The sequence below is a fragment of the Petromyzon marinus genome, chromosome 1 (genome assembly GCF_048934315.1).
Source record: "Petromyzon marinus isolate PM22_M1 ecotype Great Lakes invasive population chromosome 1, UKy_Petmar_22M1.pri1.0, whole genome shotgun sequence".
NCBI lineage: Eukaryota > Metazoa > Chordata > Hyperoartia > Petromyzontiformes > Petromyzontidae > Petromyzon > Petromyzon marinus.
Window position 1 is genome coordinate 23,139,992 of NC_133667.1, and position 20,329 is coordinate 23,160,320.

The 20,329-nt window shown below is 44.3% G+C and overlaps 1 protein-coding gene across 9 annotated transcripts in view; it reads right to left on the minus strand.

Moving 5' to 3' along the window:
• The window catches only part of LOC116937147 (talin-2-like), a 246,255-nt gene that overhangs the window by 89,338 nt on the left and 136,588 nt on the right, over positions 1-20,329 (minus strand). For all 9 annotated transcript variants that reach the window (XM_076065751.1, XM_032944800.2, XM_032944373.2 and 6 more), the window contains 9 exons: positions 17,867-17,930; positions 15,840-15,944; positions 14,187-14,342; positions 12,149-12,250; positions 11,671-11,747; positions 8,363-8,543; positions 6,214-6,327; positions 3,623-3,731; positions 2,509-2,717 (listed from right to left, as the gene is read on the minus strand). In XM_076065751.1, the coding sequence (XP_075921866.1) occupies positions 2,509-2,717; positions 3,623-3,731; positions 6,214-6,327; positions 8,363-8,543; positions 11,671-11,747; positions 12,149-12,250; positions 14,187-14,342; positions 15,840-15,944; positions 17,867-17,930 (1,117 nt within the window). The remainder of the gene's footprint in view (positions 1-2,508; positions 2,718-3,622; positions 3,732-6,213; positions 6,328-8,362; positions 8,544-11,670; positions 11,748-12,148; positions 12,251-14,186; positions 14,343-15,839; positions 15,945-17,866; positions 17,931-20,329) is intronic.

Genomic DNA, 20,329 nt, shown 5'->3' on the forward strand with positions numbered 1-20,329 from the left:
TGGTTTTATCTTGGAGTTGTTGATTGTTCAACATTCAAAAAAACAAGTTTTTTGTGCAAATGGATTCCATCAGCAGAGGAAAAAAAAGAGGTTCCCAGTGCAAACACAGCAGTGTCTTCAATTGTATTTCTCAAGCGGTGCTGTGTGGGAATGGTGACGCATGAATGGGGACAGCAAGCCAAGCTTGAAGATGGCAGGGGCGAGACGAGAGGAGGGGTGGCGTCAGTTGTGGCAGAGCGGAGGGTGGTGGCGGTGGTCGCTGGTGGAGGGAAAGTTCATATTTACATTCCGGGATGTGCTAATACTCCCAGACGAGATCACACGTCTTGATTCCCCAGGTCAGCGCATGATTGAGTCAGGCAGGCGAACACTTTGAGGTTAAGAGCAAACAGCACTCCGATTTCACAATCCACACCTGTGCCCATCCGCACCTCCGATTAGCACGGTTGGCTACGTACAGTAGTTCAACATGCATACATACGTACCAACACTCGATAAAGCCCACTGAATCCCAGATGCAGCGAATATTTAAAAAAAAATCGCCATACTTCAGCCCAGTCTCCGAGCCCTGAGTGCAGCTCACGGTGAGAGAGTAGAGAGAGGCTAGAGCCGAGCTGCAGTGATTTGCAACTGCGTGGATGTGCGTCAAGTCGCACAACGATCGAATCGGGCTCAGAAGCTCACGAGGAGCGAAGCTGGATGCAGTCCAAATGAAGTGGCCATAGCACTTACAACAACACGTGCCGAGGAAACACCTGCTGCTCGCAAATAAATAAAATAGCACCGGCACACACTGGCCCATGACCTCATTTCCAAACACTCGCAAGTAAGCCGTTTGCTTGAAGGCTGCTGTGGTTAGCGATACGAAAAGTGGTAAACAAAGCAAGGTCGGTCACACCTAATAATGACGTCATGCTGGTGTTATTTTTATTTTCTCCTGCCACTCATGATTGCTCTTTAAAAAAATATGTTTGTGCATACTGACATGATTCTTCCACCACCTAATAGTTAAGCAAAAATGTGGGGTGGCAGATGATAATAGAAACGTGCCCAACGGAGTGTGGACCACGGAGATGGATGACATCAGTTCATGTGTAGATGCGAGATGTACTGTTGCGAGATGGCCATAGCTTGAAGAGGATCCCCTCGAGCAGTGTACTGATCATCACGGATGATCATATGAGCGGTGATCGTTTTAGAGTCTTCTGGGAACAGAAGTGCTGGCCTCACATTTCTGAATCCGTTTTGGGTCTTCAGACCTGCACCTTCAGAGTTTCGATACCGACAAGGCCGACTGCTATGCAAGCTACATGATAACATTATGTGGTGGTTAGGTGACGGAGGTAGCGTTGTGACTAACATGAGTTCAGGGTGACCTGTTCTCTGTGACTTGTTCTCCACTTTAAGGTCAGAGAACTTCATCCTCACACATTCCTTTCAAAATCAGTGTCTTCAAACTTGAACGAGCATTGGGGTGGCATGAATCTGAGCTGATGGCAAAAATTCACATTCCTATGGCAGGAGGCAGTTTATACTTAATGATGATTAATTGTGACATCAGACAAAGTGATAATCTTTTTAATAAACCCAGATAAATGATGGGCTGAGTTAACCCCTCAGCTAGGATTTGAACACGTGGCGTGCAAGTTCAGCGTTAAGCACTACCCGGTCTATATGTACATGCACGCATTCACATGCTGTACAGTATGTGATCATATGTATTTTAGTTTACTTGATTTGTTACACGGATGGTTCTGTTTAGCCAGTTGCCATGCTATTTTACAAGAGAGATCTGTAGCACGTGAGCAAAGCAGCAACAAATACATAATACAAAGACGTAAATATTGCAGAGAAAGAGTACAGGGCCCTTAGCTAGATTTTTAGCAGTCATAAATAAAACACACACACAAATCAAAACATGGTGTAAGCAAGCAAGTGCATGAACATGTGCTTGTGTATGAAGAATTATTTGCTTTGCAAAACACACATCTAATGTAAATGCCACACCTACTCCACCATGAACTAGGCTCCACGGAGCAGCTTACACCAATCCCATGACAATTGTGCTATCAGAGATGCCATGGGATGAAGAAATTACAACTGGAATCCTTGCAGCGATCAGCACAGCACCTTGTATCAGAGTACAACACTGTAAAACATCAATATTTATCCTGAATTAAATTGAAGAGGCATTTGTATCGACACCACAAGCACACCATGGCAATTATTATTTTTTACGTTTAGATATGGAATACGCTGAAGTACGTAAAAAAAACACAATTTAAAATGATTAGGTTTTGTTGACCATGGAATAAACCTATCAATGCACTCCACTTGAGAACTCAAGAGCAGCTAAAAACCCAGTCGAATTTTTATTATTATCAGATTTTACAGTTAAAGTGTCCTGAGAAGGCATTTACACCCTCAGCCATCCCGCCCACCTTGTGAAAACAGTTCCTGACCACGGCAACCCATCGCTCGCCGCTCGACACAAAACTCCTCTCTCACCTCGGCCGTGCTGGGGTCAACCGTCTTGAGCAGGTCGGACACAGCGGACGCCAGGCCTCGTGCTGCCTGCATCAGGTCCTGCCCGTTGGCCCCCTCATCGTCGAGTAGTGCAGCGAGCAGACGCACGCCCTTCGACATCTCCGTCAGGTTGGACGAGATGGTGGTAACGGCACAGCCCACGGCCGTGTAGTCCGTGTCTGCGGGGTCTCCTGGGTGGCAGCAGTGGCGACAGCACATTCAGAATCCACCATGGGTCACCAACAGGTCTACGATATTGGCACGGAGATCACCGGTGGTCACGAATTCTTGGAAATGGCTGCAGAAGTGCACAAGTTAAATTCCGCATTACTGTGGCAAGGCCAGTCTTTCCAAAGGAGAGACCCTGTTTGCTTCTCACAAAATGGTCTTCTCTTTATGGATCTCGGAGGGATAATGGACTGCCTTAAAATGAATATTAACATGTAAAATTATAATAATACTAATAAAGACATTCTTTACAGAACTGTCAATCCACTGTTGGATGAAGGCCTCCCCCACACCACGTTGCTTCGTGGGGATTGTTTAAGCGTGCTACACAACGCCACTTGATGAGAGGAACACCCTTGAGATTGCCTGAAATGCAATGTTAACATTGCATTTGTTAGCACTTCTTTTTCCAATTCAGGCAACACCCAAGTGTTGCTTATATGGATTGACTGTTTGCTTAAAGAGGATCACTGCTGTCCAATTGAAACAACAGCTATACCAATCCGGGTGGAGTGTTGGCACAGTGGTTCACATACTGTGTTCTGAACCCGTTGACCCGAGTTCCATTCCCAGCCACGGATAACATCAGTGACGAGTGAATAAATGAACTGGTCCTGTGTCTCCTCCCCTTGGCCTAGCCTCCCCTTCATTAATCCACACTAACCAGCGTGAAGAAGTGTGGTTAAACAACCCAACACGACCGAAACAATGAGGAGAGGCCTTCACACGCAAGTGGAAATGACGAATGGCTGTGATTTTCTTTATTACATATGTTTTACACGCACCTGGGTAGAGTGATGAAATGCTGTGACATCATACGGCACAAAACCGAGATGCTTACAACAGCAACAAACCACCTATCAAGTACCTGCGGTGAGGTTGACGACGGAAGCCGTGTGAGCGGTGATGGCGTCCACCTGCGAGTGGATTTCATGCTTGGACTCGTCCATCTTGTTCCGACGCCACGACTGGGATTCCTGCAAGAAGCCGCACCTTGAAAAGACGCCAGTCCTCTCACGTTGTGAGATGAACAACGTTATTTGAAAAGTGACCCTTTTCCTGTGTAGTATATTTGCATACACACACAAATTGGAGGAAACAGTTCAGGCTTCAACTTAAAAAAATAAATTCCACACAAAATTACCAACGTGTGTTTTCTTTGATATGCTTAAAAAAAATGTTACGTACTATGAAAATACAAGGGCGCAGATGAATGTAAAGTAATTTTCTATGCGTATATATTTTAAAAACATATATATATACCATGTTGACAAATTTACCAACATACCATGGCATGTAATAAACAGGTAGTGGGATATGTTTAGCACATGTATGTAAATAGAAAAATAGGTTGGCTTGGGCAGGACACGTCATGAGAAGCATCTACGGGCGATGGTCAAGTTATTACGGGATGACAGCCGGTGGAGTGACAGCCAAGGAATGGAGTGGCAGCCAACGCGCGCCGAGAGGGCATCCACCAAAGAGATGGAGTCATGAAATTAGCTTGTGTGCAGGTGCTGAGTGGATTTTTAGATCGCAGGGTCGCGGGAAAAAGTGGCCGGTTAGGGAGGTCTTCATCCTACAGTGGATTGACCATGGCTGATGATGAATAAACCTGTTGCTTTACTAAGCTTTTTTTTATATTTTACCAGGTAATGCCCACTGAGCTATATAGCTCTCTTTTTCAGCAGCGACTTGGTTGCCACAAATGATAGCCCAACGAAGTTGATTATCATGACGTGGATATTATAGCAGCCAAATACTCTATACGCGTGTTGATTCTAAGTGTGGAGGGAAAATCCGGAGGAAAAATCAACACAACCACGAGGAGAACATGCAAACTCCAAATATACAGCAGGCGTCAGGGTTGGGATCGAACCCACTGCCTCCTGTATACCAGGCGAGGAAGTTAAAATCTCACCACCATGGCACCCCTAATATGACAGAGTCAGGGGTTTTAGAGGCAAAGAGTCACTCTGAACGTGTGACCAATTGAAGTATCGTTTTATTTAACCTGTGGATGAAATAAAACCCATTCAGACACATGAAACAGTGCCTCTTTTGCAAGGGTGGGGTATAGTATAACGTTACCCCTGACCACAAGGAAAATCATCTCTGTGTTGTGGGTGTGCGCTGCTTCGCGAGACCCACGATTGTGGGCTTGTGGCGTTGTCAAGTGAAACCACTAGATTTGCTTTTAAATCGATCTACATTTCCTTCCGTATGTCCTATCCAAGTGCCCGCCACTTTCATTCAAATGGCAATGCTCACCAAGCTCCAAACAATTGCGACCACAAACACTCACCTAACACAAAACTAAAACTTAAGTGTGAGGTTTTAAATTAAAATTAAATGTTGTAAAGCAATTTTGTCAATCCACTGCTCACTGAAAGGAGTCAGTCAAAGGGGTCGTTTGATCATATTTCACCACGCTGGTCATTGTGGGGTGGTGAAGGGGGTAAGTGATGAATGCTTGGAGTCAATGCCGAGTTTGTGAAGTGTTAAGGTTAGTTCTGTTATTATAAACAGAAATCAGTCAATTATTGTTATCAATAACCAACAAAACAGATGTTTTTTTTTATTTTACCAGGTAAGGCTCACTGAGCGATGTAGCTCTTTTTCAGAAGCCATCTGGCCACAAATTATAACTCAATAAAGTGGCTTATCACGTGGAAATTTATAGCAACCAAATACTCTAAAAGGCATGTTAATAAATGTGGAGGGAAAAAAAGATGACCCGGAGAAAAACACACGCGACCACGGAGAGAGACAGACACCGCAAACTCCAAATATACAACAGGCGTTAGGGTCGGGATCCAACCCACAAACCTCCTGCATACCAGGCGAGGTAGTTAACATCTCACCACCTTGGCGCCCCTCTCGCCACTGTGTATGTCAATTAAATTTCCTGACGGCTATATCTGTATCGGTCTCAATAAAGTAAACGATGATTTGTATTGAAGATAATCACTAATAGTGTAATTGACATTTTTTTTTATTACTCTCAATTAAAGTCATTGATGACCATTGTCATAGTTTACAAACTGATACAAAGAAAATATAACGGGAAACATATCTCAGACAATGGCACATGTGCAAAAGTGATCAAGTGGTCCAATTATCCTGGCTTTGCAAAACGTGCCTTTAAAGTGCTGTCGCAAAGGATCCTAATTAATTTGCTTCGTACATTCGAGCACTCGCAGACCTTAGCGAGTGTAACGTAGCAACGGCTGAAAGGGTGCGTCTTCAACGTGTCGTGCTTTAACATTTACGCGCGATAATTGTGCCAAGAGCGTTATCTCCCTCACTTCCGACTCGAGTTCGGTCGTTTATAAGAATGTGCGTGGGCCTGCAATTGACACACTGCACTGTGCTAAAGTCGCTTTCGCGTTCATGCATCCAAGCAGGGTATAGATTAGGGAGGGCAGGAGGTGGGCGGTGCGAATGGGGGATACTCACAGCGTCGTCGCCAAGGGGCGGCAGGGAATCCATGTCTCCCAGGTCCCCGTGTGCCTGCTGCACGGCCTGCATGCTGGACGTTATGGTGCCCACAAGAGCCTGCTGCGCTGAAGACTGCACATGTACGCAGGCATGCGCGCACGCACGCACGCACACGTGGGCAGGCAGGCACAACATTAACATCCGCTTGCCAGTCTCACATGGGCAGAGGTGGTAAAGCTGTTATTAAACAGCAACTGTTGTATAATAATGTTGCCTTCACCGATTTTTTTTTTCGATCCTGCCCCACTCAGCATGAGCTCCAACGATGAGAAAATATTACTTAATCTGGGTCTAACTATGATGCGAATCATGAAAAAATAAAAATCATGCTGCACAAGCAAAAATGATGTGATTGGCTGGAATGAGGTCGTACAGACTTGACAGCATTGTTAGGGGCAAACGCGTCGAAAATTAAGAAAACGGTGGCCGATTTTTTCGGTGGGAAGTTGTACAAAAGAATTACAAATAAAAGCACGTTCCAGAGATCATTATTACACGTCCCCTAATTTAAGCAATTATTTGCCTATATCCCCTGCTTAGCTCGTGCGCGCTGCTTGGGAAGGGCCATTTATGCAGGAGCAGATGGTTGGCTCTCGAGCCTATACCAGCCCGTAAAGTATTAATGATGAAATATATGGGCCGTGACTGACTATAACGGCTCAATAAAGTGCAACTGTGCTGCAAAACAAAAGCGACAAAGTTTGTAATATTTCACTGAAGCTGCCATGGAGAATTTGGAAGCTAAAACAAAAAGTCACGTGCAGAAAAGTTTCTTAATTGACCACCAACTGAGAAGCAAAGCACATGAGGCAGTAGTCACACGGGGGCAAGCAGCATTTTCCTTATCACCTTTGATATCTCTGCCAGTGTATTCATCATTTACAATGGGGCAGGCGACAAACGTTACGAGCCAAGTTTACATGCAGGAGGCCCATGTCCTGGTAAAGTTATCACTTTCTGCCCATGTCCAGAGCTGAGGAGTTATAATCAGGTCATCGGGGGCTGCAGTGCAGTTTGCAAGTGACATTACGAATTCACCAACATTCCTGCGTTCATCACCCTAATATAACATAAAGTGGAAAGCACTGTTGGTGAGCACCATAGGGGCAAGGGCTGTTAGTGAAGGCCGGCATGGAACACGACCATCTTTGACTCCCCAGTGCGGATGGTTGTAAACTGCACCAGGCACTCACTTAAGGCCAAGTTAACCTAGGCGAGGCCTAAGACAGATTTGTATGCCAGTTGTCATGAATGTGCTTGGTGGGAAATCAAACCCAAGTCACTGGGATCGTAACGTAGTGTGATAAATTGTGCACCAAAGAAAAATACAAAAATCCCCCGTATAGCCTTAACAGACTGTAGGAGCAAGTGCTGTTAGCGAGCCCGAGTGCACTGCACACACACACGTGCATGCGGCTTGTACATTCTAAAGCTCACATTTAATTATATACTCAATCGTCAACATCACTCAATCATTGAAAAGGTGAAAAAAATCCATTCAAGTATACTTCGCAAATTGTCTTTCAAACATTATTGGGAAATTGGACAGTGATGAAGAAACACATTTTTATATATATACCCTGGCTGTATGTAGTCTGTCCTGTCCTCTTGCAATTAATGTTTACCGTAAACAGTCCCAGATTGAACTCACTAAATTTACATAATTAGTGCTACACTTTTGCAAGTAATTGGCTAATATTAGCAAATACAAGGTACTGTATTGCCTTCATGTCCTTCCTCGTAACAGAATGTACCTGACAGTCTGGTGACTGATGCAACATATTAACCCTTTCCCATTCCAATGATGTACACGTACAGGATCGTAAGTAAAAGGCCATGCGGGAGGGCAAGTGGCACAGCTTGGAGCCAGCTATCACAGAGTGCGGTTGTGTCGCTACGGTTCTCTGCGGTGACTACTTCTCTTAAAACAGTGGCGCTATGCCTCGCTAAATAAAATTAACGCAAACCGCTTGCGCATTCCGGGATACAGCGGTAAACGGGATCCACTCTGCAACTTGGAAACGTCTCGGACCGGGCAAAGGGTTAATATAAAAGATTACTTTCATCCAATCAAGACAATCTTAGCTATCGGAGCGGCCGCACTCACCAGCGGGGGCATGTGGCCCTTGTGCATCTGTCCGCTGGTGACCTGCTGCTGGGCCACAGGCATCATGCCCCAGTTGACGGTGTCCGGCCCACCCGCGCCCGGCCTCATGATGGCCGGCAGCGCCACGGAGGCATGCTCCACCTTGCCCACGCGGTTGTACTGCTGCTGCAGGATGGTGGACCTGAAAGGAACAGCGAGCGGTGGAGAGGGACCCGGGGTTAAGCGGGAGAGGGAGGTGGACTACAAACAGCGTGAGTATTTCCTCCTGAGGCATGCGTATGCTAAGCATTGGGAGAGTTACTTCCGTAGAGTAATCAGTTTCTGATTGCTCATTGCTCGAGGTTTTACAAGCAACCGTTATGAAGTCCTGTGTTTGGCATTTTGCAACCGAGAGGAGGTCAACTGTGGAGGCGGAGAAAATGTAATCAGCTGGTGTGCAGATGCTAGGTGGATTGTTACATCGAAGGAATGGGCAAAGTCAGTGGTGGATTGGGGAGGCCTTCATCCAGCAGTGGATTGATAATGGCCGATGATGATGACTGCAATGTAATTGTGGGGAAATAATTGGTTATAGTTAATTCCGAACTCTAAATCAATTACCAGATTCTGTTGCCGAGAATCTCTTATTACGCTATTTACGGTGTATAACTGGATCACCGCTACTTAACATACAACAGATTATTATATTTCATGATAAATTACAATTTTTTTGACAATGACACAAGGATTCCAAAGGCAATTAAAAGGTAGGCGTGGTCACGTGAGCAGCTCACTCGGGTGAATGTGAGGACAGTAGCGGCCAGCATACAAAATCATTCCACAAAGTCTACGGTCAGAGTATAGGGCTGTAATTTTAGAAGCATAAGTGAACCTGAAATTGTTAATTCGAAGAAAGCATTGTGAATTCATGATGTGATCTTTATATCACGCTTGCTGTTGTTCCCAAAATAACCCAGCCTCATGACCTCAAAATAACCCAAGTTACAAAAACGACCATTCCCCCCCCCGTCCCCCTTTCAATTGTTGTGGTAATGACTAGCTATTTTTTGTTACGTTGAATTGAATCATAAATTAATCAGCCAGAAGATGGAAATAGTATTTGACTGCACACGCAAAGAGGAGCATTATATTTTTACCGAGTGGAATTACCCAGTTACCTGCCTCCTTTGGTAGTCTGACGGCATAAATGAGTTAATTATAATGCGTCCCTTGTGATTGACACACTCGAGGTTCGCGATTTCCTGTGCTTCATCCCACTCGCCGCAGTGCACAGCAAGGAAAAGCGAGTCTGGGAATTTAAGTACAATATGAAATTACAATGTTATGAAACCCATTTATCTAAGTGGCTCTTGCAATTCACGAACATTGCCGGGGCACCTCTCAAAGGCAGTGTAGAAACCCACGGCAAAGTGTCTCTCTCCTCAAACAAGCAAGAGGGCACAAATTCTAGATTTGAAGCTTTCGTGACTGCAAGGATCCATACTCTTTGGTTCTATTCGGTAAAGTCAGGTAAAGAGGGCACCCTTAATTCCTGTTGGTGGCTCAAAGCACATGGTGGAAAATACACATTTTCATCGCAGGGGCCAGTATCTACAATAAATTAGTACCCCCTTTTTTATTCGATACCAGTGAGATGATGGGCCAAAATTAGTCAGATTGTGATGTGTACCTGAGCTGTTCTTTGAGCCGAGTGTTTTGAGCAGTGTTCTCATGAAGCACGGTGGGTGTTTATCTTTCAATCAAAGTCACACGTGAATTTCTTCCACTACAAAGCAATCTCCTGATATATTTAGGATGTGCATGGCTCACGGTTAGATTATTTTTTTTCTCCACAGTACAATCCACCCCCAGATTCTCCAGCCGTGTTCACAGCCACTGCCGGCACTCCAGCTGAAGCAAACCGATGCGCTTATCGTGACATTTTTAAGCCCCTTTAAGTTCAATGTCGCTGGCAAATATGCCTTGAAGTACTTCACTATATTTTTTTGTTAATTAGCATTTTTTGAAACAACAACACAGGCCCATAACAACGCTTTAGGTGACAGAACCGGACGGGGACAAACGCGGGGCCCTCAGACCTGGGGTGTGGGGGGGGGGGGTATACATCTGTCGCCTCTTTCACACAAAGGAATTGCGTTGGGAAGCCAATGTGCTTTTATCTGGGTGGGGGAAGGGATGGTAAGGGAAGAAGGTGGGTGGGGGGGGAGTACATTCAACTTACGGAGGGGTAGTCGCAGGCCTCCAGGGGAAACAAGAGTCGGGGGTATGAAAGGGGGGGGGGGGGTGGGGGCTGGGGGATCGCGCTAAAATAAAATAACACATAAGTGCGGTGGTCGTACGTCCACGTTCCCTCACCACCTGCCCGAAAGTCGCCCTCGACGGGACAGTGAGGGGGTTAAATAGCGCTCTCCCTCAGCCACTGTCCCCCAGCCCCCTTGACTGATTCATTCAATTCAGGTGTTGCACTAAATGGGACCATTTGAAGTACTTCACTATTTTAAACAGTGTGGCTTTTTTTTTAGATGAAGTATTTTCTTTCAGATAATAATACCCCAATTTTTGATGTAATACATTTTTTCCATTACTTATTTTTTTTTCTCCCTGAAATTTGATGCAATGTGTTGGGGGCAGTGGACATGGCCCAGCAGCAGCACGTTCGCAGCTTATTGCAGAGATTCGCTGTTCAATTGCAACGGGCCGCCTTGGTTAATACACTCACTCACTGCGTTAACCGTAATATATGCACCGTCTGTTTCACTTGTGGACATTAAAGATCCTTCTTCTTCATATTATTCTCCATCTTCTTCTTCCGTACGGCTGATGGGAGATGCCAGAGCAACAACTGACAATTTCACATTCAGGTGGCCAAGCCAGACAATTGCGTCAGGAGAAGCGGAGTTGTATCGCTGTGATTGTCTCCTTCATATTTATGGATTTGGCATTGCATCATTGTGAGTTGTATGGTCTGTTCTGGATGGATACCATCGCAAATTGGAGAGTTTTGAATATTCCATTTGTGCATTAGGTATAGAATATTTGTCATTTAATTCGAATAAGCGTAGCTCATTATGTGCTGGCATAATAGTCCAAATGTTCCAAATAAATAAAAAACTTACTCGGAAATGTCTTTATTTGGAAACACATAAATCGTTGCCCTCCCCCTACTGCAAACATTTAAAAAGCTCCTTCTGAAAAAGAGTTTCGAGACTCATTGAGGCTTTGCTGGGTAAACAGATTTTACATTGAGTGAATAATACATAAAGTCTGAATTTTATAAACAACACATTTAAACAGTGCTAAAGACATACTTTTTGGGCGAGACGGATTCTTCGAGCATCGTAGATTCCTCATCGCCCTCCAGCCCAAACCTGTCCTTTGCTTGTTTCTGTCAACAAAAAAACTAATTTAAAATATAATAAAAATAACCTTTTTCACTTTGCCATCTGCTCACAGTTCAAGGTTGACAAAACAAATGCAAAAAAACATGCCTGGGGTATTCAGCTATAGCTGAACACTTTTTCCCTATAATCAAGCTGGCTTCACCCAGGTGAACACTATATTTTGTGCAATGAAGCCCACCCACGAGGTATGTTATCGACCAACAGAAATAAACAGGTACTTTTGATTGCCTAGAAACTTCCGTTTTGAATTCCCTTCAACAACAGCCCATTGGGATCATTCACGAATGCGAGTAATAAGGTTTCACCTCTTTTGTTCACAAGAACCAAATCATAAAGAGCCATCTATGCTGGATCACAAGTCAAACGTGCCCATCGTCGCGCTCACCTTTTTGAGGATGATGTCAATGTATCCAGCAATGAGCTGGGAAATTTGCTCGCCTTCTGTCGTCTGCACTGAGTAGTATCCCACTTGGTAGTCGCCAAAGTCCTGGAGTGCACGCACAGACACACGCACGTGCATGCAAGCACACGCAATAAAGACAAATGTCACGGAGGGGGAAATTTGGAGGACGACACTGTATACGAGCCGGTAGCATTACTTTTGCCTCCACAGTGTCCATGTTTAAGTACTAATTTCGGGCTGAGACGACCAACAATGCACAAACTAACACTTGATTGTGATGTATGAATGACTGGGAATTTAACCCAGGTTTGTAGATCATAACAGTGTTTAAACTCTCAACACTGCCAACTCTCATAAGTCATATGCAAAGATCCCCCATATAGCCTTAAACTTGGGACAAGTGCTGTCCCGAGTGGTGATGTTTATACACCGCACTAGGAAATCATTTGAGGCTGGGTCGATCATATAATCGTCACTGGTATTGGCCTTGAGCGGAAATCAAACTCGGCTCTCCGGGTGCCTAGTGCAGCGCGTTAACCACTGTGCCACCACTCCCCTCATACATACACACTCACACAAACACAATGGTTCACACACTCTACGCTTCATGCTCACGATGCTGCCTATGCTCTTTGCTCCCCAGGAGTGCTTAAGTAGATAAAATGAGACTATGAAAGTATTTTCAGAAGTCCTTTCTCATGCCATATATCACTTTAGCCAACTGGCTTGTGTAGGAGGCTTAATTACCATCTTGTTTGAGAGAGTAACCATCCAGCACACTAGAACCAACAATATCAAAAAGCCTGCAGGCTTTGCTCACACACAATCATCACAGCTTGGGACACGTGACCCCGTGTATTCAGGAAAGTCATCACGCCACACTCTGTATTAATACACTGCCAGTGTTAACGATGCTTTGCAGTGTTCCCCGCTGTGCTACGTGGAGCCAGAGACTTTGTTTGGCAAAGCTGATTTTTACGGGCATGTGAGAATGTGAGAGCGAGTTTACCGAGTCCATCACACGTAGCGCAGCCAATGAGGCTGTGAATGTATTACACTCATATCCTGACTCAAGCAAGACAAAGGACTTTCTCTGCTGTTCTACAAATCTAAGCCCCTCTTACAGAGTTAAGCCATTGGCCAAATCATTCACCTATTATTTTTAACCATGCAATGAAATGTTAATTATGGTGATGTAGTTTTTTTTGGCTGTAATTGAAAATGGTGCAGTTGGGATGGATAGCCAGTGGTGGGAGATGTGTCAACATGTCGACAACGTAAAAGTAATGCTTCTCACAAATCGAACAAGGTCACCCCAAGATGTGCGTGGCACATTGTCACAGCAACTTTAAAGTGTGCAAGACATGAGCTGAACTAGTTCTAAGCCCAATATTAAATTTTATAAATTTCCCCACAACTTTACAACTGGGTCTAGGTCCCAAAGACCCGGGATATTGTCTGGAATAACCCTTTGTGGAGGATGCTAAACCATGAGCCTCGTATCAAAGCGGGCCACAGTTATAATGTTGCTGTTCGTTATTGTCCTTTCTCAAATGTTGTTTTATCAATCACGGCTGAAACTAGGGCACCCCAAAATTTCATTTTTAAAGATAACATTGTACCTTGACCCTAACCTTCTGATTTCACCGAGAACCCTGCACCGTGAAGGTTTGGCCTCCTTCAGTCAAACACTAGGCCGAAGGAGGTGAACAGATACAATAAATCATGATCAGGATGTGTACAAAGAGGGGCTGGGAGGTGAGTGCACAAAATGGGATTGGGAAAGAAGGGAAAAAGACCACGCACACAACTAGGTACGATTCTGCACCTCCGGTTAGCACGGTTGGCTACGTAACGATGCCTTAGAAATTCAACGTACACACACACACACACAAAGAAGTTCAACCTACACGTACACACACATATACGATTCTGGTACAGAGAAGGTCTGGCACGCCTTTTAAGTGCAGTGGAAAACCCCGTAACCGTGCACGAGGATCACGAGGTAAGATTTACGCACGAGAGTGAAGCTCTTGGGGGAGGCGGCCCAGCGCTTGACGGTGGTAAGCGGCCACTCCTGCATCACCTCCTTGGTGCGCTCGTCCACACGCAGCACCGACTCCTTGGTGACGCCCAGTAGGCGAGGCACCAGCTTGTTCTTGCTCTTCATCTTTTCCTGGGTGACAAAAAACGCGGGCACAGGTAGCAACGTGAGCACGTGAGCCGATGGCAGAAGCACTCTTTACTGCATCAAAAGTCGTAGGGACGTCTCCGCTGAAATCCCACGAACTTGTGTTTCATTGGCAGCCCTGAGCTGGTGTTCATTTCAACGATGTGGAGGCTAGTGTCTCCTGTGCCAGGCACAAGATGGTCAAGGTAATAAGATAAATGTGCAGAGAAGCAATTGCCTTCCCATGGCATTGCTGGTAGAAGGGCCTCCACTCGAGGGAGCTCTATAGAGGCCTTCTACAGGGTATTTTGGTTATTTTCCCGAAAATGCGATGGTGGTGAACACACACAATCCAAGAATTGTAAAGGTAAGGGTTGGCGGTTCATGCAGATGTACAACTTGGACTGTGAGGCGGCCATTAGATGCCAGAACGGAAAATGGGTTTATATAGACCTGTGGAGTATTTTGAGTTTTATCCCCTCGCATGCGTGGGTATCCTCCAATTACTACGATGTCCTCTTGTACGAAGAATGCTCTGTAACCCTTTCCCATTCCAATGACGTGCATGCTTTTCTTCCAATTCCATTCCGATGATGTAACACCGCACAACACTTGTTGGAAGGAAAAGGGACAATTTGACTCTGCCGTTAGAGTGTCTTAAATTGAGCTTTTAGTATTTACACATAACCTGAATAAATTCCTTAAGAACCATGCACACTCACAGACTCAGCCACTTGCTCACACACAGATGGACGATAAAAAAATTGCACACGTACACAGGATGTGCACACACACTCAAGCAAACTGGCTGGCACTGCACAAGACTAATACCTGTAGTCAGACAAATGTTTACAAGACCAAAAGTGGCATCCAATGTCAATCCAGACTGCTTGACTCCACAAGCTGGCAGCGAGAATATTCATACAGTTTACATAAATATGCTAAACTGTGGCTAGAACAATTTGGTGCATCGTGGAAATAAATTGTGATTTTATTCTTTATTTGTCTTAAAAAAGCAGAGAAACAAAACCAAGACAAACATTACATCCCAGGCTGGCCATCTCCCAATCCCAACTCAATAAATGTCAGAAGCTTGCTCCTTTCTTCTATTCATCAGTATAGACTGGCATCTAAACTAAGCAACTTATTTTAAAGTTTTTGTTACTTCCCAAAACTTCACTTGTCATATTGGGCATGTATCTACATTAATTATTATGCATAGAATCAAATTGGCATAATTTATTTCTGGTGTAAAAACCCCATAATAATATAACATACTTCCAGCCTGAAGGCACTTGGGCAGTGGCCAACTCACATCTAAAAGTCCTACTTAACCCATTATTCATCCATTCAGGGTGAATAAAACAAGTAACACTGTGGTAATTCACCACTGAGGTGTGACATGACACAGAAGTCGGCTTTTCATTGCTCGCTACACAAGAGCCGATGTCTGCTCGTGGTTACTGCACCGGGCTGGCGGGCAGCTGGGAGACCGTTTCTCACCTTCACGAGGAAGAAGGACACTCCGTAGGTACGCAGCGAGCGAGCCAACTTCACGTACTTGGACTTGGCCGTGATCTCATTGAACTCGCCGCACTCCTTGTGAGCCTGCCCCAGGATAAACCAAAGAAGTGACACGTTCACTCGCACATCCCCTCCTAAACCAAAACAATAACGGTAAACATCACTTCAGCCGTCACAGTTCCTTGTTATTCAGATCGTATTTTTTAAGGGGCATCCATGGCAAGATGCTTGCGACGCAACAGCGGCCAGATGGCACTGGTAACACACGACTCCACTCGCAAGCGGAAGGTTGCGAGTTTAAAACCAGAGTCAAAGGTTGACTCAGCGCATCATCTTCCTGACCCAACACAGTGAGTGCCGGTTTGTAAAGAACTGACATTGCATGTCCTCTGGATAGGCTCGCCCATGCGAAGGGAATGTGCAATTTCCACCACTGGTTCAGGGCTGGCCAGGGAGATGAACGCTTCCTCATTGCTTATTTACATGTGGAGGCACGATGACTTTAACTTTGACTGATAGGTAAAACAAAGACGATACAATTGACGTGTATGCAAGCAAATAACTAGAGAAAAAATGGCAGCATGTGTGCATAAATCATTAAGTAAAATAAATAGCGTTTTCATATTAATTCGTAACGGGGCCAATGGCTTGTGAAGGCAACCTACCACAGACATAAACAAATACCTAAACCGATTAGCACGGTTGGCTACATACAGTGCGAAAGAAGTTCAACATACATACATCCCAACAGCGACGCAATGATGTCTGTTAAAATAAAATGTGGATTTTCATATCTCAAAATATGGCTCACATCTAAAATGCAGTGTTATTGTGCTATTATATTCTTCCAGGTCATTAATTCATTTTCAGCGCTGGAGGGAAAAACCAGAGGACCTGGAGAAAATCCATGGGACCATGCAAACTCCAAGAATACAGGCATCAGGGCTGGGATCGAACCCACACACTCCTGCATACCAGGCGAGGTAGTTAACATCTCGCCACCGAAACTCCCCATGCTTACTTCGGATTGTGACCTAAGCCTGTATATATATTTTTGTAATCTAATTATCTAAAATCACAATCGTATTACTTGCTTACTGTCAGGATTACTTTATTCATATTGACACACATCCTGTTGAGTTAACACCCATGATGCTCAGTTTAACACGTAGGCTTTCGCGACCAATATTATTCATAATAAAGGTTTTTGGGTTAGATCGCGTTTATTTATAAATGTGTCGTAACCCTCCACCACCCGACACGGCCAATCAGCAAAAAAAAAGTGTCACGTTGACAAAAGACAAATAATTCACTACTTCAGCCCACCGGTGTGTTGAAGAGTTAATCCACATTTACAGTTTGAGTACGACGTTTCGCTGGTAAATACTTCCAGCATCATCGGGCAATTCGCCAGAATTCGCCAGAATTGCCCGATGATGCTGGAAGTATTTACCAGCGAAACGTCGTACTCAAACTGTAAATGTGGATTAACTCTTCAACACACCGGTGGGCTGAAGTAGTGAATTATTTGTCTTTTGTCAACGTGACACTTTTTTTTTTTTGCTGATTGGCCGTGTCGGGTGGTGGAGGGTTACGACACATTTATAAATAAACGCGATCTAACCCAAAAACCTTTATTATGGACCCATGATGCTGTCGATTACACAAGATGTTAGAGAGTCACATCGATGCATTGCGGTGTATAGATAACTTTTACTAAATATTTTCATCACAGTTTATTTGTTACACGGAAAGTCCCAATTAGCCAGTTACCCAGTTAGTACGCAAGGGAGATCAGTGGTGCATCAGCACAGAATAACGTTAAAGTGATCCGTGCGGGGGAAAAGGCACCAATGGAATAGAACGCGTCAAAGATACACACAAAAAAAGTGCCAAAAGAAAAAACAACAATAATACCAAAAGAAACTGGAAATCAACACGTAAAGGGATGTGATTAAACCACACACCTTAAATTTGATCATTACTTTGAGGGGGAAATATCATACCTGAAAAATCTTCTTTTCTGATCCTTTCTGTTTGACATACTCCTTGGGCAAAAACTCCTTTAAACTGAAAAGACAAACACCATCTAATAAGAAACACAGACTAACATATCAAACATTCTTATATAAATACTTAGACATCACTTTCATGTTAAAATATTCGGCCCATTGACATTGTCATCAGACCCGCTTGGCCTATAACTGGACAGTGGCAAGTTTAAATTCTACCAGAGGGTTTAAAAGCTGACTACCACCGTTTGAATAATCAAAAGTGGTCATCCTATGGAGAGCCTGGCACCCAATAAGGAAATGTGAAATTCCCCACAAATTATTCAGGGCCTCTTACATATATGAGCACCACTGCCCCATACCCACTTGTTTTCACTTTTTAAAACCAATGTACAGCTGCAGATAGCATTTGTTCTTAAAAATGTAAAAGTGTGCAGGAAATTATTTTAGCAGGTAAGGCCCACTGAGATATACAGCTCTTTTTCAGAAACGGTCTGGCCACAAATGATAGCTCATCGAAGTGGCTTATCACGTGGACATTTATAGCAGCCAAATAGTCTAAATACATGTTTCTAAATGTGGAGGAAAAAACCAGACCTGGCAAAAAAAATCCGCACAACCACAGGGAGAACATGCAAACTTCAAATATACAGGCATCATGGTCGAGATCCAACCCATGACCTCCTGGATACCAAGGTAGGTAGTTAAAATCTCACGAGGTGCAGAAAAAATGTGGGTGCCAAAATATATCCTGGCATCAAAATTCTACAAAAGGAGTGAACTTCTATGTATATACAATGGGATTATAGCACTTAAATATAAATGTGTAATAACAATCATGTTTAAGCAGCTTAATTTATTCAGCTCTGCCGTATTAACACTTTTTGTTGGGGAAATGTAATAAGTAATTTCATTAAAAGTTGCCATCCTAATTTGCATCGAATGCTTAAACATTTTCGCTATTTTCTGACATCATCAACGATATACATGCACGAGGAATAAGGAAGAAAATTAACATTCCCTTTTTGTTATGCATAAATTGGCATGCACAAGTTTCAGACATATAAATAACTGCACACGCTAATATGATTATTAAACACTGCACGTTTTAATATAGAATTGTTTTGGCATTCATTAACCATGAATAATAAATAGGAACTTAATACATCTAATTAAGAATCGTTAAAACACATAGATCATTTGCATTGACAAAATACCACAGCCCTCAAAATATCGAGCTGCAATGCTTAAGGAAATATTCAGATTGCGTTCCATTACTCTATAAGTTTGTTGATTGTCTGCTTGCATAACGACTCTCAAAGTTTGTGCACCATCCTTATTTATTCAGCGGTCTCAAATGCAGACAAAAGTAAAAACGATTAAGGCGTGCAGTGGGGTTTCGACATGCAAGATTACGTATGGTATAACGTGTTGAATAGGCCCTTGTCTACCGAAACGCATAAATGTTTTACTTTATATTCTTCTGTAGTGAGATCAACTGAGTCACAGACGTACTCTTGGAGGCAACAGATTTATTTAACACCAACAAACGAGGTAACTGCCCCTTAACAACCTATGGTGGTAACCACCAGGCTAACTACACTAATTACATCGTCACCGCTACTACGGACCGGGACCACAGCTCAGGTCCAGGTCCACGTGTTGGAGACTTGGAGAACGTAGAACATAGACGAAGGTTTCTTCAGGATGAGCAACAACGCCGGTCCCTCTGGGTACCCGGCTTATATTATCTGGACGTGGCTGGCTCCACCCTTGACCACGACCACCTTCCAGAATCCTTGAGCAGGATCTGGACCCCGATCACGTGACCACCCCTAGCCCCCACCTGGGGCACCTTTGTACACTTAACCGGTCACGTGTCCTCTCGGGTCAACCAGAGTGCCATGGCCTTTAGTAACCTCATTCCTACGACCAGCACTCCCACACCCTATCCTGTAGGGCTGGCACTCCACACCAAGCGTGGTGCCATCCAGTGCTATCAATCAGTGCTGACCGAGCCCCTCTAGGGCCGGTACTACACCCACACCATAGTGGTGTCTGTGATGTCGTTACATCGCACGCTGTGACTCTCTAGGGCCGGCACTACACCCACACCATAGTGGTGTCTGTGATGTCGTTACATCGCACGCCGTGACTCTCTAGGGCCAGTACTACACCCACATCATAGTGGTGTCTGTGACGTCGTTACATCGCACGCCGTGCCTCTCTCGGGCCGGCACAACATAGTGACATCCTGCAATGTCACTACACCTCTGTAAGTGAATGTATTTTTGTAGTCGTATGGAAATTATCAGTACATAATACCCATGCTGTCATGTGTTTGTAATTAATCCAACGACGTGGCATCGTGGTTGTGGATATTTGACGCACACAAGTTCACATGCTGGTTCAGGGGTCAGAGCAACAGGCCTCCATGGGAATTAAATGAGTACCACT